General features: G+C 36.4%; 1 protein-coding gene across 8 annotated transcripts in view; it reads left to right on the forward strand.

Annotated features, from left to right (window-relative positions):
• The window catches only part of CAAP1 (caspase activity and apoptosis inhibitor 1), a 52,620-nt gene extending 31,600 nt beyond the window's left edge, over nucleotides 1-21,020 (forward strand). For 6 of the 8 annotated variants that reach the window (XR_012424664.1, XR_012424665.1, XR_012424667.1 and 3 more), the window contains 2 exons: nucleotides 1,810-1,883; nucleotides 19,823-21,020. Coding sequence is in view for 3 of the 8 variants with exons in the window: in XM_065530435.2 (XP_065386507.1) it covers nucleotides 1,810-1,883; nucleotides 19,823-20,169 (421 nt within the window). In the remaining 5 variants the exon portion in view is untranslated. The remainder of the gene's footprint in view (nucleotides 1-1,809; nucleotides 1,884-19,822) is intronic. The other 2 variants (XM_074017365.1, XM_074017368.1) reach the window with 1 other exon arrangement.
• Nucleotides 21,021-25,325: the final 4,305 nt, after the last annotated feature.

A 25,325-nucleotide genomic window follows, 5' to 3' on the forward strand; every position in this document is an offset into this window, starting at 1 on the left:
CACAGCCTTTGTATTTTGTAACAATGACATTCAACTTTCCTTAACAGAACATTACTTATTTCCATTTTGAGTTTGTCTGGTGATTCTTCATAATACAGGTTTATATATTCTCAGCCAGAATATTATATAAATGATAATCGTCCTCAGAGTATTACATATATCCATCCTCCTCTTACTGGTGATGTTACATTATATTTTGAAGTCTTTTTTTTTGTTTTGTTTTGTAAATTTAGATGTGTATGTTTAGAAGAATAATTAAATGCAATTCTAGGATGTGTAAAAGCAAACATTTTTCTCTCAAGAAACGTACTTACACTAATGCTCCCAGTAGGTAAAATCTAATTTGACTGGAAGGTTTGAGGTAGCACATTTTAACTTTAAACCTTGCAAAGCTCTTAATGTAGTATACTGGCATTTAATCTGTCCCTGGATTGCCAAGGAAAATTGTTGATACCCTCCTTGGGACCTGCCAGTCATTCTGGTGAATGAATAAAATCTGAGTAGGTGAAGTTGGAGAGAAGTGTAAAACACTGAGATATCCCAATTATAAATTTCTGATGTCATAATTAACAGCAAAGCCAAATAATTTTGTATTCTCTGAGTTTGGGCTTTATTAGTGCAGTTTTAATACAAAACAAACATATAAGTGCCAGAGGTGCTGACTGTAAAGAATATTGTAAACTTCTCAAAGAAATGATCACAAGTCTTTTTTAATCCTTTGGTTATTTGACGGATTTGTTACTGTTAATGGACACAATTTTGTGAATAGGAAGATTTCCTAAATATTGCTGGTATGTTATCCTTAGGATGTGTATAAAAATTCTTAGAAGGTGATAGAGATGCCTATTTTGAAGAAAATGGTCACATAGCTCATTTGAATATTTATAATTTCTTGACCTTTTTGCTGAAAAGTATATTAAGATGGTATAATGCTAAGAAAGCACATTGTTGGCCGGGCGCGGTGGCTCAAGCCTGTAATCCCAGCACTTTGGGAGGCCGAGACGGGCGGATCACGAGGTCAGGAGATCGAGACCATCCTGGCTAACCTGGTGAAACCCCGTCTCTACTAAAAAATACAAAAAACTAGCCGGGTGAGGTGGCGGGCGCCTGTAGTCCCAGCTACTCAGGAGGCTGAGGCAGGAGAATAGTGTAAACCCGGGAGGTGGAGCTTGCAGTGAGCTGAGATCATCCGGCCACTGCACTCCAGCCTGGGTGACAGAGCAAGACTCCGTCTCAAAAAAAAAAAAAAAAAAGAAGGCACATTGTTTTGCAGCTGTATTCCAGAACATAGTGAATCGAAACTTTTTTACATGATCTTACATTTAATCCTTTTACTTTGATTACATCTGTATATTACATATAAAATATGTATTTTCCACATACTGTAGACATCAAAGCATTTGAGGTATGAAATTAAATGAATATAAAGTAATTTGAATGCCAAAATGCTCATTAAATTAAACAATTGAACTTGAAAAATTATTGGTTACTGCTGTGAGTTGTGATTCCTCCTATCAGCTACCCTGCAGAGTATTGGAAGGGAGAAAAAATTACTTCCATGTTCCTTTCAGGTTTGCCCCTTGATTTTACAAAGAAGTGTACTGCTTAAATTGCTAGTAGTTTCTAGCTGCTGCTTCTGATACTTGAATACATGTTTCTGAGTTTCCAGAGTACACTGAATAACACCCTGGGAGCTTAGAAGAATTTAGCCTGTCTTCCCTAGTGCCTAACTTAATTCTGGGAACCTGGGTAGTAAATATTACATGATTGAATATAGTTTTACAAGTTGATCTTATTTTCGTTTCCCAGGCAAGACATCTGTATAGATTCTGCTTCATCCATGAGAGAGAATAAGCAACCTGAAGGTTTGGAATTAAAACAAGGTATGAATCAAGTACTTGATTATTATATAAAATTTACCTGAAGAATAAAATCATTTTACCAATAATAAATTTTCAGTGTCTAACTCACCCCATTTTACAGATAGAGGAAGAGAGCAATTTATTTGGTCAAAAATCAGAAGTGTAAAGAATATATCCTTTACTTCATGATTCTTTTAGCTACTGGAGTGACTATATTTTGTGATGTATAGTTGGTTACAGAAGCCACCAGAAAATGTTTTATCATCTTGAATAGTTTTATTTCAGTAATTTATTTTATTTTATTTTATTTATTTATTTATTTTTGAGATGGAGTCTCGGCCTGGCGCCCAGGCTGGAGTGCAGTGGCACGATCTCGGCTCACTGCAAGCTCCACCTCCCAGGTTCATGCCATTCTCCTGCCTCAGCCTCCCAAGTAGCTGGGACTACAGGTGCCTGCCACCACGCCTGGCTAATTTTTTGTATTTTTAGTAGAGATGGGGTTTCACCGTCTTAGCCAGGATGGTCTAGATCTCCTGACCTTGTGATCCACCTGCCTTGGCCTCCCAAAGTGCTGGGATTACAGGTGTGAGCCACCGCGCCTGGCCTATTTCAGCAATTTATATATCATCAGCTACAAGACATTGGAGATACGTTAACTGGGTAGCTTTGGGTTGTATGTGGAAAAAAAAAAAGTAAGTTTTATAGGATAACGTTTTTCCCCCTGAGGTATTTTGTCCTTGTTTACTTACTTTCTTCCTTATTTATTGCTTTCTTTAAATCAGTTTTTGTCATTACCAGCTAGCAGAAATAAAGTGGTAATTTTAATTTATTCAAGCCAAGTACATTAGTAGGGCTAATCTTTTAAACGCCTTTTTTGCTTCTTTTTTATCTTTAGTAGGAAGAATTGAAAGTAAAATAAGTTTTTATTAGTTACTCAAATGCCAGCTCACATTTGTTTCTGATAAAATTAATTCAGAGCAGTAAAAATTTATTGCAGCCAAGAAGATTAGGTTATCTATCATGTAATCACCTAATCTTTGATGGCTTAGAATAGTTTCTCTAAAATATGAGTCATATGAACGTATTTGGTAGAGAAAAACAAGTCGCTATTTAGGCAGAATTTTTTTAAAAACTGGTCTTTTATTAATGCTTAATTTAAAAAGTGGAAAAAAAGGTTAGATAATGAATTTAGTGATTTGTTCAATTTATATAGAGAGAGCAAAATCTAGATTTTCTGTATTTCTGATTTATTTACTGTAGGATTTATGAATGTTTGATTGTTCCGAAAATTCCCACTGCTCTTCAAAAGTTCTGTTGTGATAACCTCATATATAGCCAGACAAAATTACGTGTTTGTACTCTGACTTCTTCTGAGCACCCCCATAAACTCAGATTCATAATTTAATTGACATTTATTTTTCATATATAAATACACGCTAAACACCTATTATTTTATATAATATAATCATATATTATCTTACACCTCATGTATAATTAGATTACATCTCATGTATCATTAGACTACACTGCTACTGTTTCTTCTTTGTTTCTGCTCTTTGTATCAAATGAACAGGCAGTATAGAGGATATGCTGTTAGATCATCTGAGGAGAAGAGAATGTTCTATAAAGGATAAGAAAAGCTAGTGGAGACCACAGATTAGCCATTGTTACCTTATAAGAGAAGATGTTTTTCTTTTCGCATGTTCACACACTCAGAGTTCTTTAGAACTCCCTTCCTAGTGTCAACAGCCTGATTTGCTGTGATTTCTTATGAGAACTTCAGTCATGTGAAAAACCAGTCATGAAGGTGCAGAGAGGGAGAGAAGAAGACCTCCGACGAGCCAGATTTCAAAAGCCCAGGCCTTTTATGCTTAGGAACCTGCACCACACTCAGGTCCTCATTGCGGTATGAGATATTAAGAACACATCAAGCAGAGTTGAGAAGACGTAAGATCAAAGTGTAGCAGTACCATTGTACAATACAGTTCATGCTCATGTTGTGACTAAATCTATAGGAAATAGTTAAATTAAGTTTTAACCTTTTTTTTTTTTTTTGAGACAGAGTCTTGCTCTGTTGCCCAGGCTGGAGTGCAGTGGCGCAATCTCGGCCCACTGCAAGCTCTGCCTCCCGGGTTCACGCCATTCTCATGCCTCCTGAGTAGCTGGGACTACAGGCGCCCGCCAACACACCCAGCTAATTTTTTTTATTATTATTATTTTTAGTAGAGATGGTGTTTCACTGTGTTGGCCAGGATGGTCTCAATCTCCTGACCTCATGATTTGCCCACCTCGGCCTCCCAAAGTGCTGGGATTATAGGCGTGAGCCACTGCGACCGGCTAGTTTTAACCTTTTTAAGAAAAGCAGGGAATTAAAATCTTTTGGAAGAGTATCTACAAAATGATTAAAATATAAAATGTTTTATTTCATAATGGATAAACATAAGTTACTTAGAATATTTATTTATGGAGAACATCTTCCAGATAAATATTAGTATAGCTGAAATCTGAAGTAGATAGTAACTTGCGTGAAGTTACCAAACAAGCTGAGAGGTATATCAAGAAATAGACATCCTGATAGGCTCAATAAAGATTATTCCCTTTTTTCTAATGCACTAATATTTTCTTTTTTTTTTTTTTTTTTTTGTTTTTGAGACGGAGTCTCGCTCTGTCACCCAGGCTGGAGTGCAGTGGCTGGATCTCGGCTCACTGCAAGCTCCGCCTCCCGGATTTACGCCATTCTCCCGCCTCAGCCTCCCGTGTAGCTGGGACTACAGGCGCCCGCTACCTCGCCCGGCTAGTTTTTTGTATTTTTTAGTAGCGACGGGGTTTCACTGTGTTAGCCAGGATGGTCTTGATCTCCTGACCTCGTGATCCGCCCGTCTCGGCCTCCCAAAGTGCTGGGATTACAGGCTTGAGCCACCGCGCCCGGCCTGCACTAATATTTTCTATTTGTAACGTGCATAACCTGCAACATCTAATATCTCTAACTTTTCTTGCCTAGCTAGCTATTTTTGTTCACAGTGAGCTCAATAAAAGCAGAATATAAGCTCCTTGTGAATGCACTGTCATTTTAATGGCTTGACCAATTGAGAAAATTCACTGAAGCTTATTTAGTACAAAAGTAACCTTTTGTTCAGTAGACCAAAATATAAAGCAGCATTGAATTTTCTTTTTGCTCTTTCAGAATAAAATAAATCATATCGTGACCTATTAATGGTATATAAGTTATTTAAATTACATTATCAGTAGAGCATTTAAAATACCGAAGTATTACTTGAATAATACACAAGTATTAATTATACATTAAGTTGAAATTGGCATTTTCTTGTCTAGTGCTGGTTTCATTTGTCTTTGTTGCTAGAAAATATTTTTGAAACCGGCAGTGCTGAAGATGAGTATCAGATTGTACACTAACTTCCACTGCACTTTAATAATGGACTAATAAAAGGAACTAACTTTACAATGAAAATGTTATTTAAATGTAAATATAATCTGTTGGTTCAATGATTGGAACTGTAGTAAAACAGAAACTCTTCTGTTAGAAATTCTTTCTTTCTCTCTTTCTTTTTATTTTTTTGCCCTGTCGCCTAGGCTGGAGTGCAGTGGTGTGATTTCAGCTCCCTGTAACCTCCACCTCCTGGGTTCAAGCAATTTTCTTGCCTCAGCCTCCCAAGTAGTGGGAATACGGGTGCCCACTACCATGCCTGGCTAATTTTTGTATTTTTAGTAGAGATGGGGTTTCACCATGTTGGCCAGGCTGGTCCCGAACTCCCTACCTCAGGTGATCCACCCACCGTGGCCTTCCAATGTGCTGGGATTACAGGCGTGAGCCACTGTACCCGGCCAGAAATTATTGCTTAAATAATTTCAGTCAGAATGCAGTTGTATAAGAAACATCAGTTATAGTTTTTACTCATTAGCACAGCTATAGCACGTTTGTAGGTACACATGTGCATGCACATGTACCTGTGCAAGCTCACATGTGCAAGTTTGAGATCTTATGTTAATTTCCTGGAGGATTTCAGAGATTGCTGCTTTTCAAATAATGGTGGCTTATATAAATTTTCTGAATTGGTCAGTTGTGCTATAGTTAAAAACTTTGTTGAAGGTATTTCATTTGTAGAAAATACTTTAAAAATATCAACTATCTGCTAATGTTAAGTTTACTGCAGACATTCAGCAATGGTAAAATATTGGTCTGTATTTAAATTGTTGCTTTAAAGTTTACAATTGGAGAAGTATGTCGTTTTGTGAACTGTTTTACTTTGTAAATTCAAAAATTCAGTTCTTATGGTTTGTATTTTTTCTTGGAAGTTTTCATGAGAAAAATTTTAAAACTATACATGAGAAATAGCTTTGTTAAGTTAGATTGAAGAGTTGAGGTTTATAGTTGTTGCTGTTAAATATTTGAAGTACTATTAAATGGAAGCGTGATTAGATTTTTTCTATATGGCCTTGGAGAAGAAAAAAAATAGAACCAATAAATAGCATTATCATTAGACAAAATTTTTTGGTCTAACGCAGTGGACTGCCTTCTAAGATGTTTCTGATGCTGAAGGTTTTGGACACAGGCCACATATATAGCCATGTGGTGGTGCTGTTGTAGAGGATTCAAGCAATGGTTGGCTGTTTGGCCTTGGTCTTCAAGTTCCTTTCTAGCTGTCAGGTTTGGTTAAGACCAGTGCCTCGTGCATTGTTTGTGCTTAGGAAGAATGGTTAATAACTGTTTTCCTAAATTGTTTAATGGAAGCAATGTGAAATATCCCCTTTTTTTTGTTATCTCTACATTTTTTATTCTATCGGAAGAAAAGAAAATGTGTTTGATTTAGTCTTTGATTTGTTTAATGGTTCCTTAAAATATATTCATTTGAATACAGTTATTAAAATAAATAATATAATTAAATGGTGTATAAAATGATCAAAGTCAATGAAGATATTTACTACATCTTATTTTGAATATTTGTACATTAACTGTCTCATGTGAGAATCTTTTCCTTAAAGACATGCAAGCACAAAATATGCACACAGAGTTTTGCTTTAAATAGGTTCAAACCCTTCTCCCTTTTAAAAAAATTATTAGCCAGGCTCATACCCACAATCCCAGCGTTTTAGGAAGCCGCGGAGGGAGAATCACTTCAACCCAGGAAGAAGGTCGAAGCTGCAGTGAGCCATGATTGCACCACAAAGATTTCAGTATTTTGAGAGAAATATTTTAAGTACTCATTTTACACATTCTGTCCTGTGATGTGTATCATAGGATCTTAGACATACTCCTAAGGCATCTACTTTGGAGGTCACATAGTGTAAACCTTCAATCATTATTGGGACACTGGGTTCTTTTTAGTCATTACACTCTTACTCAGTTCATTAGGGAAAGCACCTCTTTACCAAAGTGCTCCTACCAAAGGAAAGACAGTAAATACTAGGCTTGAATCCAGATTTGGTTACCAGTTTCAGAACTCTTTACACACAGCACATCATAGTCTATGATTTAATTTGCGGTTTTGGCTGCCACATCGTATAGTTGATACATAATGAACTTATACTTTATTTTTTATTAAAAGGCTTTTTTTGGTAGCAGCTTTAGGTTTACAGAAAAAGTGAGCAGGAAGTACACGGAGTTCCCATATACCTGCTTACCAACTCTTCCCCAAGTGAACCAATTTGTACATTATTATTAACCAAGTCCATAATTTATGATTAGGACTTACCCTTTGTGTTGTACATTCTATGGGTTTTGATAATTTTATAATGACATCAATCCACTATTACAATGTACAGAATATTTTCACTGCCTTAAAAATCTTCTGTGTTCTACCTGTTTATCCTGCCCTCTCTCTCCCCCAACCCCTGACAGCCACTGATCGTTTTACAATCCCTATAGTTTTGCTTTTCCTGGAATCTCTGTAGTTTTGAATCATACAGTGTGTAGCCTTTTCAGGTTGGTTTCTGTCACTGAGTATTTGAAGTTTCTCCATGTCTTTGTGTGGCTTGATAGCACATTTTGTTTTATTGCTGAATTTCCATTGCATGATGTACAGCAGTTTATCCATTCACCCATGACATCTTGGTTGCTTCCAAGTTTTGGCAATTATGAATAAAATAGTGTGCAGGTTTTTGCGTGGACATAACTTTGCAACCCATTTGGATAAATACCAAGTTTAGTTTTGTAAGAAATTGCTTAACTGTATTCCAAAGTGTACCATTTTGTATTCCCACTGATGATGAATGAGAGTTCCCATTGCTCCACATTCTCATCAGCATTTGGTAGTGTCAGTGTTTTGGATTTTGGTCATTCTAATAGGCGTATAAGTAATCTCTTGTTTTCTTTTGCAATTCCCTAATGATATATGATGTTGAACATCTTTCATTCACCTAATTGCCATTTTGTATATTTGGTGAGTTGCCTTTTCAGATCATTTGTGCATTTTAAAAACTGGGTTGTTTTCGTATTGTTGTTTTAAGAGCTGTCTATGTATTTTGGATACCTGTGCTTTGTCACATATGTTTTACAAATGTTTTCTCTGAATCTGTAGCTTGTCTTTTTGTTCTCTTACTAGTTATTCATATGTAATACACAGACTCTAGGTGTATGTTTGGTGCATACTATATTTATTCAGGTGAGACTTTGTAAATATATCATTTAAGGGACGCACAAGAAGAAGATACATTCGGCTGAACCCAGCATCCTAATTTGTGAAGCTTCTGTGGTTATTTTGAATCTGTTAAGTTCTGGAAAATCGTATAGAATGTCTTAAGTGCATAGGTTTTGGAAACTTACTTGGGTTTGATTTTGTTTTGCTACTTTAGCTATGTGAACCCAGGGCAAGTTACTTAAACTCTCTGTTCCTCAGCTTCCTCATTTATAAAATAAGGATAGTAAATATGAGTGCCTGTTTCATTATGTAGGTGTAAAGATTGAATGAATTAATACACACAAAATGCTTTAGAGCAGTGCTTAGTACATATTAAGTGCTCAAAAGGATCAGCCGTAGTAATAATTTCTGTTATTGTTGTCATTATTGTTTTCTGTCTCATCACCTCAGTATCAACCTGGCAGTTTCTAATTGGTAAAAGGGTCTCTATATATTGAATCATAATATGCCTTTATGTAACTTGTATTCATTGGTTTCTCTGTGCCCTTTGGTTTGAAGAAAATGAGTTTAATACATCTTCTAAATAATAGCTCTTAAAATTTTGAAGTTCACCCCTTCATCCAACAAACTTACTGTTTTGTTCTAGGCACTAAGGATAGAAAGATAAATATGTCCTGATCTGGAAAGAACTTGTCTAATAAAGGAAAACAGATATGTAAATAAATTTTTTTCATATCCACCTGTATCTGAACCTATGTACTCCCCTTATCTCCTGTTAAAACGGATGAACTCTTTGTGCTGCCAAGACCAGCCCCTCTGTTTGAGTCCTGATCCTGCTACCTTTTGGTACCTGCAAATACTTCATTTCTCTACCTAATTAATGTCCCCCTCTGTGGTGAATTACTGCCAGCAGCCATTTCACTCGTCATTGCTCAGTTCTCATCTTGACCCATCAGCGGCATATGACAGCATTGGTTATTTTCTCTTTCTTGACACTGGCTTTCCTGGCTTTTTCTGACTTCTAAAGGATGAGTGCCCCAGGACTGACTTTTTTCTACCCTGTCTAACTGATGATCTTATGTAGTTTCAAGACTGGCAGCTACTAATTTATTTCTACAATTCTGACTTCTAACACTTGCGTATCCAGTTTACTTATTAAATGTCCAGTAAGCATCTTAAAGTTAATGTGTACCTGAATAAATTCTAGATCCCTCTCTGACTCCCTACCCACCCAAAAAACAAGAAACATAAAAACTACAATACCGTGCTGCTTCTACCATCTATCCCTGTCTTAATAAATAGCAGTTATATTCTTCTCAGTGTCCAGGCCAAGAACCTTGGAATCATTCTTCAGTCCTTTCCTTCATCTCCATCCTGATCCCCCTGTTTCTATCCGTGCTCATGGGAGTCTCTTTCACACAGCAGTCTGATTATTTTGTAATGTATGAATGGTCATGTCAATGTTCTTATCAAAGCCTTCTAATAGCTTCCCACCTCTACACAAAATCCATAGTCCATCTTTCCTTTGGCCAGTACAGCCTTAACATGATGTGACCTGTTACTCTCTGCCTTGCTGTCTCTGCTCCTGCCTCATTGCTTTCTTCTAGCACTCCAAACACTCTTGTGTCAGGGGCTTTGCTTTTGCTGTTCCTTCTGCCTGCCTGCTTCCTCCTCAGATAACCATATGGGTCTTCCATGCATCATTTAGATTCCTGATCAAATGTTACCTGATCTGTCTAAACTAGTTGATACTAATTTTTTTTTTCCCAGAGCTCATAAACCTTCTAATAAACCTAGAATTCATTGGGAATTGATGTCAGGTTTACTGTACTACAGTCTTATAGAAGTCACCTTTTGAAAACCAGGACTGTGTTGATCTAACACATGTCTAGTTCACAGCCTATCAGTTGTGACTGCAAGTTTTAATACCTGTGTTCCAATATATCAAATCTGAGATCTAAACTTATTTACACCAGTAGTGTACTCTTATTTATGTCAAACTACTGTTTTTAAGATTATTTCCATATCTATGAAGCCTTCCCTTCCCTAACCTACTTCTGCTCACCTCCCTTCTTCTCTCAATACCCTTTTTGTTTGTTTGTTTTTGAGACAGAGCCTCCCTCTGTCACCCACGCTGGAGTGCAGTGGTGTGATCTCAGCTCACTGCAACCTCTGCCTCCCAGGTTCAAACAATTCTCCTGCCTCCTTCTCCTGAGTAGTTGGGATTACAGGTGCACACCACCATGCCCAGCTAATTTTTGTATTTTTAATAGAGATGGGGTTTCACCATGTTGGCTAGGCTGGTCTCAAACTCCTGACCTCAAGTGATCCATCTCTCTTGGCCTCCCAAAGTGCTGGATTATGGGCATGAGCCCTGGGAGACTGAGATGGGAGGATTGCTTCAGCCCAGGAGGCAGAGGTTGCAGTGAGCCATGATTGCGCCACTGCACTGCAGTTTGGGTGACAGAGTGAGACCCTGTCTCAAAAAAAATTTAATTTAAAAATAATTTTACATTATCTAAATTAAGAATCAAGTCTCTAGTGTCTCTTTCTAAGCTTATATTTAAACAAGCAAAAGCAGTGCCACAAGAAACATGGTAGTTTGTGAAGCAGACGGTGAGTTCGAGCACACTTTCCTAGGATGGGTAGATTGTGGAGCACTGAGATGTTACTAACAAAGTATTTGAGTGTGATGCCCTTTTGAATGAGTATAAGTTCCAAGAAATCTCGAGGGGGAAAAGTTGCTTGCTTCCAAACTCCAGTGCTTGGAAATTGAGACAACTATTCTGCCTTCATTTTTCCCTTTTAGGTATTTTCATTTTTGATATCAAACTTTTATTCTTTCAGAACCCTGTATTAGTGGTAGGAAAAATGATAAATGCTATTTTAAACAATTTTTTATTTACTTTCAGATTACTCGACAAAAGATTATAGTCAGGACTTGCTTATGTCAGCCTGTTATTATGCCCCAGTGCAAGACCAAAAATATCCACTTATCTGATCCTTTGTAAAAGACAAGCAGGGAGTCCGTATTGTGCTTTTTATCCTAGAATGGTGATGTGTTCAGACAATAATTTTGGATACTGCCTTTTTTTTATATATTCCCACTTGTGCATTTTATTCTGTCAGGCTCACATACCTCTGTACTGAGCTTGCATCTAGCATTTTACTTGTGCCCATTTTTGGAGTTTCCTCTTCTGTTAATATCACCTAGTAGATTTTACCCATTCTTAAAGACCCGTCTCATGTCATGTATCTATGAATGTCTCCCTGATTTTTGCCTGTTGCCTTGTATACTCTGAAATTCTGTTATATTTTATATTGCATAATTTGGTATGTTAAAGTACAATGCCATACATTAAGCAAAATGTGAAGGCAAAACCTGTGTCTTAATCATGCCACAAATATTTTGTCACTCTGACATTTTGCAAGACCTACTTCTGAGGCCTTTATAGCACCATCATGGCATGTGTAAAAAAGGTACTTAGTAAATATTTATTTGATTCTTGGAATAATCTCTGAAGGGGATAGTTAATGGATTTGTGAGTCTTAAAAGTCAAGTTTACAGGCTGGTGGATATTCATGTTATTTGGAAGTTCAGTGACGGTTCAACAGAATACTAGACAGGTTTTCTCTACTAAATCATTTGCATTTTTTCTTTGTCTTTAGAAATCAGTTATGCCACGATTAAATTTTATAAATGATGGTCAACCTAATGCACTTAAATCTAAATCAGTAGTTTAATACACTACACAGAAAAAAAAAAAAAAAAAAGCCAAGTTCTCCATAACAGTGTTGCTGAATGCCTTCATAGGTTTCATCTGTCCATTATAACTGCATCATAGATGCCAAAACTTTTTACACATCTGAAATAATTTAGTATATGTTAAGTGACTTGTATAATAGAACATGGCAAATTATTGGAAGAGCTTTATACTTCAAGTCTTTTCAGTATTTCTTAATTTTCATCATTCCAGTAGAGTCAGTAACTCATTTTTTAAAGCATCATCTGCAAACTTATTAATACATTTCCAAAGATAATTTACTCTCGTTTTTGGTATTAGGGAATTACAGGGTTTTCCCTATCAATCATGATCCTCAAATAGAAGAGGTAAAACTTGTACATTCTTTCTAAAGAATTAACTTCATCCCCAAATAACTCATTCAGAGATCTCAAAATTTTGGGGAGTAGTCATGTTCTGTCTCTCTAATCCCCACTCTGCCCACATACGTATGTGTATGTGTGTAAGAGAGAGTTTTCAGGAAGAAGTGAGGTAAATTATTTCTACTCCTTCAAATAAAGTATAGTCAGTAGTAAGAAATATAACAGGTAATGTGATACCTATTTCAATAAAGCATTAACATAAGTTTTCACAAAGTTTTGTTCAAAAATTGTTTTACTAGCTGGGCATGGTGGCTCACGCCTGTAACCCCAGCACTTTGGGAGGCCGAGACGGGCGGATCGTGAGGTCAGAGATCAAGACCATCCTGGCTAACACGGTGAAACCCCGTCGCTACTAAAAATGCAAAAAATTAGCCGGGTGTGTTGGCGGGCGCCTGTAGTCCCAGCTACTCGGGAGGCTGAGACAGGAGAATGGCGTGAACCTGGTAGGCGAAGCTTGTGGTGAGCCGAGATCACGCCACTACACTCCAGCCTGGGCGACAGAGCGAGACTCCATCTCAAAAAATTGTTTTACAATTAGAAGTAATCATATAACATGGTTTGTGGTAAAATGTCAAAAATATGTTTGTGAACTAAAGAGGTGTTTGGGTTCTACAAAGGCACTGCTAGTACTTTAAGCCCACTTAATTTAAGCTTTTTAAAAAATACCTAAAGGAAAAAAAGGAAATAAAAACAGTTTTGATGTATGCATGATGCTAAACTAACATTATTGAAATCCACCAAGAAAAATAAAAGACAATTGGGTCTGAGGTAAAATATAAAAAATGCAATTAAAAATAATAAGAATAAACATTCATACTATTAACTAGAGACATAATAAAGTGGCACAGGAAAGAGAGCAAGTAAAAACTTAGATCTAAGTTACTGATGTTATAGAGCAGCAAAAGAACTAAAGTTAACTTTAAACAATACACAAAGAAACAAGAAGATATGATACATTCCTTACATTGACTGTGCTCCTTCACTAAGATGGGTAACCCCTGAAATACTACATACCATTTAGGGCACTTGAGAGAAAAACAGTACAAATGAAGAAATGGAGCAAATAGCTTATGGGAAAGGAGTAAAGTAGTTTAAGAGCTTGGCTAGGCAATAGTTACAGGAAGACAAAGACGTAAAAGATTTCTCAGGGGAAAAAAAGGGCCTTATCATGCATTCAATCCCTTATGGTTGACCCTCTGGCTAGCTACTCACCAATGTACCTTTGTTGTATTACACTGTCCTCTAGCCTGTATACTTTCACTGTTTCTCTTTTGTTTCCTGCTGACTTCAGTCCTACCAACTTGATTCATATCTCAGTCAAACTCTGCACCCAAGTACTAAAGATTTTTAAAATAAACTAATCCATTTAAACTTGTGTCTAGACAGCAAAATGAATCAATCACTCCTCAGATTCATCACTGACACATAAATAAATGGAATAATTTTTCAGAGGAATATATGTTTATGTTATTCAGCGAGGCATAGTTGTGAATATGGGATAAAACCATAAAGGCAAAATATTTGGCAGCTAAACAGAACAGCCAACACTCTGTAAACATTTTATTAGCAAGGAGAAAACATAAACAACGTAAGACCCAATCCTTCTAAAAGTAATAGACTCCTAATGTAAATAAAAAGGAGTGTGCCACATAATATAAAAAACTAAAATGTAGTACCACTGTTTTTATTATCATCTATAACAAACCTCAATGCGTGAGAGCTGTGGGATTCTCTAAATTAGATAAAAGAAAATACTGTGTGGCATAGGTTTGCTTTCTGTTAAAATAAAAGTTTTAAATAGAATATCCAATGAAAGTAAACAAACATATAAGAGGTTTGTTTTTTTTTTTTTTTTTTTGAGACAAGAGTCTCACTCTGTTGCGCAGGCTGGAGTGCAGTGGCGCAATCTTGGCTCACTGCAAGCTCCGCCTCCTGGGTTCACGCCATTCTCCTGCCTCAGCCTCCCAAGTAGCTGGTACTACAGGTGCCCGCCACCACTCCCAGCTAATTTTTTTGATATTTTTTAGTAGAGACGGGGTTTCACTGTGTTAGCCAGAATGGTCTCAATCTCCTGACCTCTTGATCCGCCCATCTAGGCCTCCCAAAGTGCTGGGATTACAGGCATGAGCCACTGCGCCTGGCCACATATAAGAACTATTAATCACATCACAAACATTTTGAGGTATAAAAATAAAGGGAACTTTTAAATTATGCTAACGTATTTAAACCTTGATAGGACTTACGAATATTCTAGTTGATAATAATTTAGCTTATCAGAAACAGTTCTTATGCATAAGGTGAAAGTATATCTAGTGTTTTGAGTGATATGCTTGTGAAACCTCTTGACAGTGAATTATTAAATTAAGCCAAGACAAACTGTAGAGCATGGATTATTTAGATACTGGTATGAATTTCCGCTAAAGACAGCAAATTGAACATACGTATCTACTTCCCATCCCTACCAAGAACCCACTGAAGTGACGGAAGAGAGATATTTAAAATAATAACATAAGTTGTAAGTTAACTGATGACAGAACTAACAGCGGTCCTTCCAAAGTAAACCACAAAATGGGGAATAAACAAAGGAAAAAAAAAACAACAGATTTAGCTAAATGTTAATATTTCTGAGAAAAAAATGCCACAAATAAACTTATAAGACAGGAAAACTACAAAAAAATAACAAATTTGTTTTTAAAAAGGGCAAATATAAGAATATATAGAATCGAGGTATTGTTAAGAAACAAAAGCATGGGCAAAGGGTAGAAACAAGTCAGATATTTCACAAAACTGGAAATACAGAAGGCAGTACACATGTGGCAAAGAAAGCTCAACCTAATTTCTAATCAGATAAATGTAAATTAAAACAAAATATTACTTTTTACTTACTAGTAAAAATGAAGATTTTTATCTGTCTATAAAAAAAAGTTAGTACATTGCTAAGGTTAAAAAATATGACCAAGTTATATTGTTAAGTCAAAAAGTAAGCCAAAGAGTGATAATTATGTTTTTGTTAAGTACTCTAAATTATTAACAGTGGTTACTTCTGGGAAGGGGAATAAAAGAAGAAGAAAAATTGGCCAGACGCAGTGGCTCACTCCTGTAATCCCAGCATTTTGGGAGTCTGAGGCAGGCAGATCACCTGAGATCGGGAGTTCGAGATCAGTCTGACCAACATGGAGAAACCCCCGTCTCTACTAAAAATAGAAAATTTTTATTTTTAGTGGTGGTGCATGCCCGTAATCCCAGCTACTCAGGAGGCTGAGGCAGGAGAATTGCTTGAACCTGGGAGGTGGAGGTTGTGGTGAGCCGAAATTGCGCCATTGCACTCCAGCCTGGGCAACAGGAGCAAAACTCTGTCTCAAAAAAAAAAGAAAAATGAATTTTCCCGTTTTGCTCTGTCAACCAACATGTATTTCTTCAACCTTTTAGAAGAATGAACTGTAAAAAGCATTAAAAGAAAAAATGAATTTATAGTATAACAAAAAAAGATATAATGTAAAGACGAGAAATGTTATGGTTTTCACAAAATGTAAGTAAACAGGATCAAATTGACAAAAGAAAGGAAAATCACAACCAAAGACACCGTAGATAAGTGTAACTCTTTTTTTTTTTTTTTTTTTTTTGTGACGGAGTCTCGCTTTGTCACCCAGGCTAGAGTGCAGTGGCACAATCTTGGCTCACTGCAATCTCTGCCTCCTGGTTCAGGCAGTCCTCTGCCTCAGCCTCCCGAGTAGCTGGGATTGCAGGCACCCGCCAGCATGCTCTGCTAATTTTTGTATTTTTAGTAGAGATGGGGTTTCACCATCTCGGCCAGGCGAGTTTTGAACTCCTGACCTTGTGATCCACCCGCCTCGGCCTCCCAAAGTGCTGGGATTACAGGCGTGAGCCACGGCGCCTGGCCAATAAGTGTAACTCTTTCTTAGAGAGTCTTGGAAGCGAGGAAGAATTGGCTGTGGAACAAACAACATGGCAATTAAAATTAAATTCATTTTGAATAATTAAGCCAACTGAACTCCTCCTTCTTTCCCTACATCCAAGCACTCTACTCTGAGAGGCCTACCCCACATCCACTTTACATCAAAAAAAAGATCTGTTAGAGAAATAAACAACTGCTGAAAAACCAGCTACCAGAAAAACATAACTAAAACAAATGAAGGACCAAGATAAACAAAAGAAATAAAATCCGGGGATCAGAAGATAATTTTTTAAAGAAAGGGGAAGAAGACAGTCCATTTAATTTCCTTATTAGAGAGACTAATGTGGACACTGCAGCCATAAAACGGTGCAATGAAAACAAGCCAGAGACCAAGAATTGTTAGAATTTAAAAATACAGATATCGGCCAGGCGTGGTGGCTCACACCTGTAATCCCAGCACTTTGGGAGGCCAAGGCAGGTGGATCACGAGGTCAGGAGTTCGAGACCAGCCTGACCAACATGGGGAAATCCTGTCTCTTTTAAAAATACAAAAAGTAACCAAGTGTGGTGGCGCACACCTGTAATCCCAGCTACTCAGGAGGCTGAGGCAGGAGAATTGCTTGAACCCTGGTGGTGGAGGTTGCAGTGAGCAGAGATTGCGCCACTGCATTCCAACCTGAGCGACCGAAAAAGCAAATATTCAGCATTTGCTGGGAGATAATGTTAAGGAAATATCTCAAAATCCAGGAAAAAATATTTTTAAATGTGCAATAAAAGTTAAGAGATGAAGATGAACAACTCATGAAGTCCAACAGGAACTGAATATAATTCAACAAATATTACTGAGCACCTACTGTGTACAAGACACTGTTTTAAGCACCAAGGAAACAGCAGTGAACAACAAAAATCTCTGCCCTACATTGGAGTAGTAGAGAGAGTAAAAATACATAAAAATGTCAGGTGCAATGAAGAAAAATAAAACAGGATAAGAAGATAGTAGTAGGATGACACTTTCACAGAGAGTGATCACCGTGATCTGATAAGGTACCATTTGAGCAGGGACTTGATAAAGTGTCAGAGTAAATCAGAAAGCAAGAAAGTAGACAGTGGAAAGGGAAAATAAAGAAATAATCTGGATAAAATCTGATAGAAGGTGAAGAAGGCCTTCACCCTGAAAGGGCTTGCCAAGTGTAGAACATCAAACCTAAGACACATCCTGTGAAACAGAATTCAAGGATAAAAAAAAATTCCTGAAAATTTCCACAGGAAGAAAACTAGATTACAAACAAAAGCATTACAATGGTTAGGTTTAGGGAATCAAGAGTATTGTCATCAGCCGCTATAGACAATACCCAATCCCAGTGGATACTGACATGATCACAAAAAGAAAAGCAATTATATATTATGTACTGGAAGTATACAACATCACTTCTAAATATTCTTACCAGAAAATTGAACCTGAGTCTGATCAAGCCTCTGAATCAACTACCAGTTTTCTTCTTCTCCACCCCCTCATTATATTATTCAGCTCTTCATTCATTATCTCGCAACAACCTCTAGTCTGAAAAACAAGTCACATTTTTCAAAAATTTGTCTTTTAAAATATTTTATACAGCCTATAGTTTCTTATTCAGAATCAGTGACTACACACTCTAAATTTTAGGTAAAGCCTGGTGGACACTAAAATTAATTTTTTGAGACTGTGAACAACTTAGCACTTCTTTTCTTTTTTTTTGAGACGAAGTTTCACCCTCGTTGCCCGGTCTGTAGTGCAATGGCACGATCTTGGCTCACCACAACCTCCGTCTCCTGGGTTCAAGTGATTCTCCTGCCTCAGCCTCCCGAGTAGCTGGGATTACAGGCACGCGCCACTGCGCCTGGCTAATTTTGTATTTTTAGTAGAGACGGGGTTTCTCCATGTTGGTCAGGCTCGTCTCAAACTCCCAATCTCAGGTAATCTGCCCTCCTCGGCCTCCCAGAGTGCTGGGATTACAAGCATGAGCCACCGCAACCGGCCTTATTTTCTTAAATCTGTTTTAGTCTCAAGTTAGAATACTTGTATAAATTATTGCTTCTTAAAAGGTTATATTCAATTTTCTGTAGATTTTTTTTTTTTTTTTTTTTTGCTATTTGGAAATATTTGTTGCTTTGTGGACATACATAAAATGTTCTTTGCCATCAAATAAAATGATAATCTTTTTTTTTTGCAAGTTCTATTTATAGACACAAAAATGATTTTTTGTTTTATTTTCCACTTTAATTTTGGAATGGGGGTGGTTTTTGAATTATAAGCATGTAGGAGGATTACTGAAGGTCAGTAAATCATCTATTATAAAACCGATGGAGTATAATTGTTTATGTCCTTCCTGTACAGTCTGTTACCAGAATTTACCATCTATCAATCTATGTTTTGTAAAGAAGCTTTCCCTACTGTAAGGAAAGCACTATCAAAGCTTTCTTATAGTAGGGACAGCTAACATTTTGGGGATCATGACTTTTTAAAAAAAAATTCAATATTTAAAAGATAAATTAATTGGGAATATAAGTGAGTACTCAAAGTTGCAATTGATGCCTGGAATTGAGTAGTATTCAATGCCAAGAACAAGGTGGTGGAGAGCCATAATCTGTTATAGAAGTTTTATAACAAACGCATTTTTTAAAATTATGGTGTACTAACTTTGTTAATTAAAATCGTCGTCATTAAAACACATTTTACCTTGGAAAATGGCCTTAGGCATTCTTCTTTAATTTATTGATTTGGAACACAGTGTTTGAAAAAGTATATGAAAAGATTGGGATAGTTGCAATGCATATGTTGTACTGCTTGCTGATGATACTTTTTCTTTTTTGTAGTTTATAAAGCAAAGTATTTTAAACACCTTCTAGAATGAAATTTTACTACTTGAATAATAAGCCATATTCTATCCAGAGGATTTCCAGTGTCAGCTTTCATTTTGTAGGGCAGAAGCTTTACTGTGATATAAAATGTTATGACATTTTAATTAGGAAAATAGATCATGGGCACTCCATATGATGGAATACATTTCTTAATGTTCCCGTGTTCTAAATTAGAATGAAAAATACATTTGAATTCACATTGCATTAGATCTGCTTTGAAGATTGAGGAGTCAGGGGAAAAGAGGGTGGCATGGGGATTATGGAATGTGTTTGGGACTCCATAGTGGGAGGTGGGATCAAAGCAGTTTTTAAATTATAAACAGTAAGGAAATTTTGACCCATGGTATTTAGGTTGACATGGATCTTTCTGCTTTTTTTGTTACAGGAAAAGGGGAAGATAGTGATGTACTCAGTATAAATGCAGATGCTTATGACAGCGACATAGAAGGCCCATGCAACGAAGAAGCAGCTGCTCCCGAGGCACCAGAAAATACAGTCCAAAGTGAAGCTGGTCAGATAGATGACCTGGAGAAAGACATTGAGAAAAGTGTGAATGAGATTCTAGGACTGGCAGAGTCTAGCCCAAACGAACCCAAAGCGGCCACTCTGGCTGTTCCTCCACCAGAAGATGTTCAGCCTTCTGCACAGCAACTGGAGCTGCTAGAACTTGAGATGAGGGCAAGAGCGATTAAGGCCCTAATGAAAGCTGGTGATATAAAAAAGCCAGCGTAGGTATTTAACTTGAGTTTGAATTTTAGGTATGTTTGAACAAAGCCACATCATTTAATTTTGTATCTAAAATTTATTTGGGGTCTTACATGTTATTTCTCATGTAACCCTTATTAGGTCAACTTATTTTAGCCCTAAAATACCTGTGGCTGTTTCTTTTTATTTTTTATTTTTTATTTTTTTGACTACTTTTATGTTTTAAATGTGTGTTAGTGTCTTATGAATTCATGGCAGTATAGCTGGATAGCCTGGATACTTTGTTAGATGAGTATTTAGCTGTGTCTGCAAATCTTAAAAGCAAAGAGTCATGGTAGTTTTTTCTTTATTTTTAAATGTTTGGGCACCAAACCTAAAAGCAAAAGATTGACCAAGCATGTTTCTGTTAAGTCTACTTGTATTTTACAATATAATATTAAATTCTTGCTTTAAATTTGTTAACAATTTGAGAAATTTAGTTTTGCTTATATGCACTTTTTAAATATACACTATTTTGAAGATTCCTTATGTAGATGCAAATTTGCTAGTTAAAACTGAGTAACAGAGATCTGAAATGACTGAGAAAAACTTTTTTATTAAAGGAAGGAATTAATTTAAGGCAGTGTTTAACAATGTGGAACTAATTGCCCATGTTTAATTATAGCAGACAAGCCATTCTAACAGGTATTCGATACCACTGGATGCATTATTCTAGATTTTTTTCTTTAATGAAAATGGAACAAGTTTTCATTTACATTCCAAGCTGTCAGGAAATGGAGAATATTTTATTATCTAGGATTTTATCTGATGTAGTTGCTTAAAGATCTGATGTGCTATAATTTCATGAATCAGAAATAATAAAATGCTGTCATTCTGGATCTGAAGACTTTTGATACTTTTTCAAAAGCAAAATTGATTTCAGGAACCTTTGATAAGTTGTTATAATTAATCTAATTTTGTATAGTTTTTGTAAATAAATTACCATCCTTCCACAATTATGGATGCTTTTATCCCCCCATCACTAATTGCAGTTGTTTGATACCAAAATAAATTTACATAGAGATCCTTAACTTAAAATAAATTAATTTTTTCAAAAAACATAAATCTCGAACTGTTGTTTCTATATTTGATAACGAATACAGCGTATTTTATTTATCAGCCGTGGTCTACTGATACTATATGAGGTTTTTCCTTATATATAAAAGTTGCAGGGATTGTATTTTATTAGCTGCTTTAATTATGTTAATTTTAAAGGGTTTTTAAATGGAAATAGAGGACATTTATGGAACGTTGGAATTGCAGTTACAAATTCTTTTTGTTGTTGTTGTTGTTCCTGAACATGCCTTGGAATAATTCTACCATTTTTTCCCCTCCGTAAATATTTCTAATAAAGCATAGAAGAAGCCTAATGATTTTAAATACTTCTCTTAGGCTGGTAAACAGATTTGAGTTATGAGTTTCATTGCTATTACTTCAAGACGAAAAGACATTGATATAATTTTTCTATTTCAACTTAAAGTAATAGTTAATATGCTAAAGTAGTACAGAATAAACTTTATTGCTGCTTACTAATTACAAAATACTGTAGATGGCATCTGTATGATTAAACATATAAGAGTAAAAAAGGTCTGAGGGCTTTGTAGATGATTAAAGTCTCCATCTTCATGAAGCATTTTGTGTCTGTTCTGCTCTATGCAGAATGATTTACAGGACATTTGACTGGAGTGGATATGTGTGAGGTAGAGTGAACAAAACAAATTAGTCTACTTAATTCCCTACCTTGGAAAATCAATTTTTTGTCTTCTTCTTCTTTTAAAATGTTGAAATACTTGAGAGATTTTTGAAAACGAATGGCTTTAGAGAATGGGAATGTTTGCTTTAGAAATACCTAAGTAATGGGAAAATACCATGTATCTATCTGATGCTGCCATTTAAATAATCAGCTCAGAGGTATTTATTGAAAGCCTGTAAGGTTCTCAGTCTTACTCAAATCTTAAACCTAGAGGCCAGGTGCGGTGGCTCATGCCTGTAATCCCAGCACTTTGGGAGGCCAAGGCGGGCGGATCATGAGGTCAGGAGATCAAGACCATCCTGGCTAACACGGTGAAACCCCGTCTCTACTAGAAATACAAAAAAGTAATTAGCCAGGTGTGGTGGCAGGCACCTGTAGTCCCAGCTACTCGGGAGGCTGAGGCAGGAGAATGGTGGGAACCCGGGAGATGAGCTTGCAGTGAGCCGAGATCGTGCCACTGCTCTCCAGCCTGGGAGACAGAGTGAGACTCTGTCTCAAAAAAAAAAAAAAAAATCTTAAACCTAGAGATGTTACAATGTAGATTTTTATCATGTAGTCGACTGGTTAATAAAGACATGGGTGCTGCTTGTTTTTATGCCCAATTCCTTCCTTTTGTTAAGGTGAGGAACATTTTTAGGCAATATTTAATTAGTAATTAAAACAAAAAAAATTGGCAGCTGAATTTGTATTCACTGTCAAGCAATCCCGATATTTGATGAAGAACTTGACTTAAATCCTTTTTATTTTTATTTTTTTAGAGACGAGGTTTTTGCTGTGTTGCCCAGGCTGGCCTCAAGTTCCCGTGCTCAGGCTCTCTCTCCCACGTTAGCCTCCTGAGTAGCTGGGACCACAGGCACACACCACAGAACCTGGCCCCTCAAATCTTGAATGCTGGGTGGCAACTGATAATAAGTCTTCTGTGTTAATGAGCAGATACCTCAAACTAAGCTTTGGTTCACATTTAGATGTTCCTACTAATCCACACAGATATGTTCTAAAAGTCTATCAACAGGTTACCAGTAACATTTCAATTATGAAAAATCACTCAAAATCCACACATCTTTTTGTTGAACCCTATTCATTCCTCCAGTTAATCAGGCAATATGTTCTTTCCTTATAAATCTTTTGGCCAAAACTTATTTTCAGCAAAATGTTAGATCTTAGGATTTGTTACCTGATTAAAGGTATTCTGAACCATTTGGACAGTAATACAAATTGTAATAAAATCACCATTTTTCAATGCCATTTTCAAGGTAGATAAAGCAGAGTTGAACCTGTAATTTGGGCCAAATATTTGGGCAGCCTAAAACCTTTAAAAATTCTCAGTTCTAGTCCATCATAAAAAACAGGAAGAGGTCAGTTATGGATACTTTTCCTTGATTGTATCTGCTTAATTCTTTAAAAGGCCAATATATTTTAACTTAAAACTTCATCTTTAGATGTGTTTATATTTTCTTTATATTCTTCAAATAAAACAGTGAAGTATGTCAATAGGAACTCATAGTCAACATACTGACATATTTGATATTTAATAATTATTTTTAAATGCTTTGTGATACAATGAAAAGAATGTGAGAGTTAAGAGCAGAAGGGCCTGATTCTGCCTAACCAGCTGTGTTATCTAGGCAAGTAACTGTAAAATGAGGGAAATAAATTGTAGCCAATATGTAAGATTTATTTCAGCTATAATAGTCTGTGATTCCAATACAGAACGCTGTCAACTTTGCCAAACTTACAGAACTCTTTTGAGTTCAAGTATTTCTCATCTCCCTTCCTTTCCCCACCTAATTCAAAATGAAGGCATTTGTTTAGTCTCTCTTGTCTCTCACTGTTGCTGGATGTGAACAATCTAGTATTTTTTTTTCTTTTACCTGTCCAGTCTTAAGTGTCAAGATTGCTTGATAAGTATTAATATATACTCTGTAGAGTTACTCACTGAGGTCCACAAATGTAGCTATTTAGCTGTTACCTGTAATATTTATCTCTGTATTTTTAAATAACATTATTATGCCTTTTTTTATATTTCAGTTTTAGATTTTTATCAGTTGGCCTATTTTGGGATTTGAAGATTAAGCTGTAATTCCTCTGCCTCTCTTCTAAGCATATCTTCCTGTCTCATTTTCACAGTAGAGTGCAGTTACATCACACTTTCTGGTTAAGTTAGCATTCAATATGTATACTATTTTGACTCTAAATACTATTCACAACTGGAATGTGTGGTATCTGTAATTATATTTCCTCTTTTGGTCCAATTTTTGGCTTGAGTTTTTTGGAATTAATAATACTGCCTTATTGTTTTATTTGCTAAGTGGTCTATATAGCAGAAGACTGCTATATAGTAGTATATAGTATTTTAAAACTTCCCAGAACGAAATGATGTGAATTTACACCCAGGCTGTCCTCCTGAAATGTAAATCTTTTCTCAGTAGGTTCAAACACGTCATATAATCCATCAGTTTTTTCTTTAAAGATATTCCTTCTGGAGCTCTCTGTACTATTCTAATCTGGATTGGTTGCTCTTCACCTCTGTTATGTTGGATCCCCCATTTCCTGAATTCTCTCTCTCTTGGTGACATACCTCTTCCAACAGCTTCCTGTGAAAGACTGCATGCACAATAAGTTATTCTGATTCATTAGTGTGACCCAGCATGGCTCAGTTCTGCCTACATACTTGATCGAAACTTTCTGTGAATAATAATGTTTACATGCCAGAAATCATTGTCCTGTATTTTACAGTATTGCACCAGTGCCTTCTTTTATTTTATTTTATTTTATTTATTATTATTATTATACTTTAAGTTCTAGGGTACATGTGCATAACGTGCAGTTTGTTACATATGTATACTTGTGCCATGTTGGTGTGCTGCACCCATCAACTCGTCATTTACATCAAGTATAACTCCCAATGCAATCCCTCCCCCCTCCTCGCTCCCCATGATAGGCCCCAGTGTGTGATGTTCCCCTTCCTGAGTCCAAGTTCCCACCTATGAGTGAGAACATGCGGTGTTTGGTTTTCTGTTCTTGTGATAGTTTGCTAAGAATGATGGTTTCCAGCTGCATCCATGTCCCTACAAAGAACACAAACTCATCCTTTTTTATGGCTGCATAGTATTCCATGGTGTATATGTGACACATTTTCTTAATCCAGTCTGTCACTGATGGACATTTGGGTTGATTCCAAGTCTTTGCTATTGTGAATAGTGCCGCAATAAGCATACGTGTGCATGTGTCTTTATGGCAGCATGATTTATAATCCTTTGGGTATATACCCAGTAATGGGATGGCTGGGTCATATGGTACATCTAGTTCTAGATCCTTGAGGAATCGCCATACTGTTTTCCATAATGGTTGAACTAGTTTACAATCCCACCAACAGTGTAAAAGTGTTCCT

The sequence above is a fragment of the Macaca fascicularis genome, chromosome 15, assembly GCF_037993035.2.
Source record: "Macaca fascicularis isolate 582-1 chromosome 15, T2T-MFA8v1.1".
In the NCBI taxonomy this organism is placed as follows: Eukaryota; Metazoa; Chordata; class Mammalia; order Primates; family Cercopithecidae; genus Macaca; species Macaca fascicularis.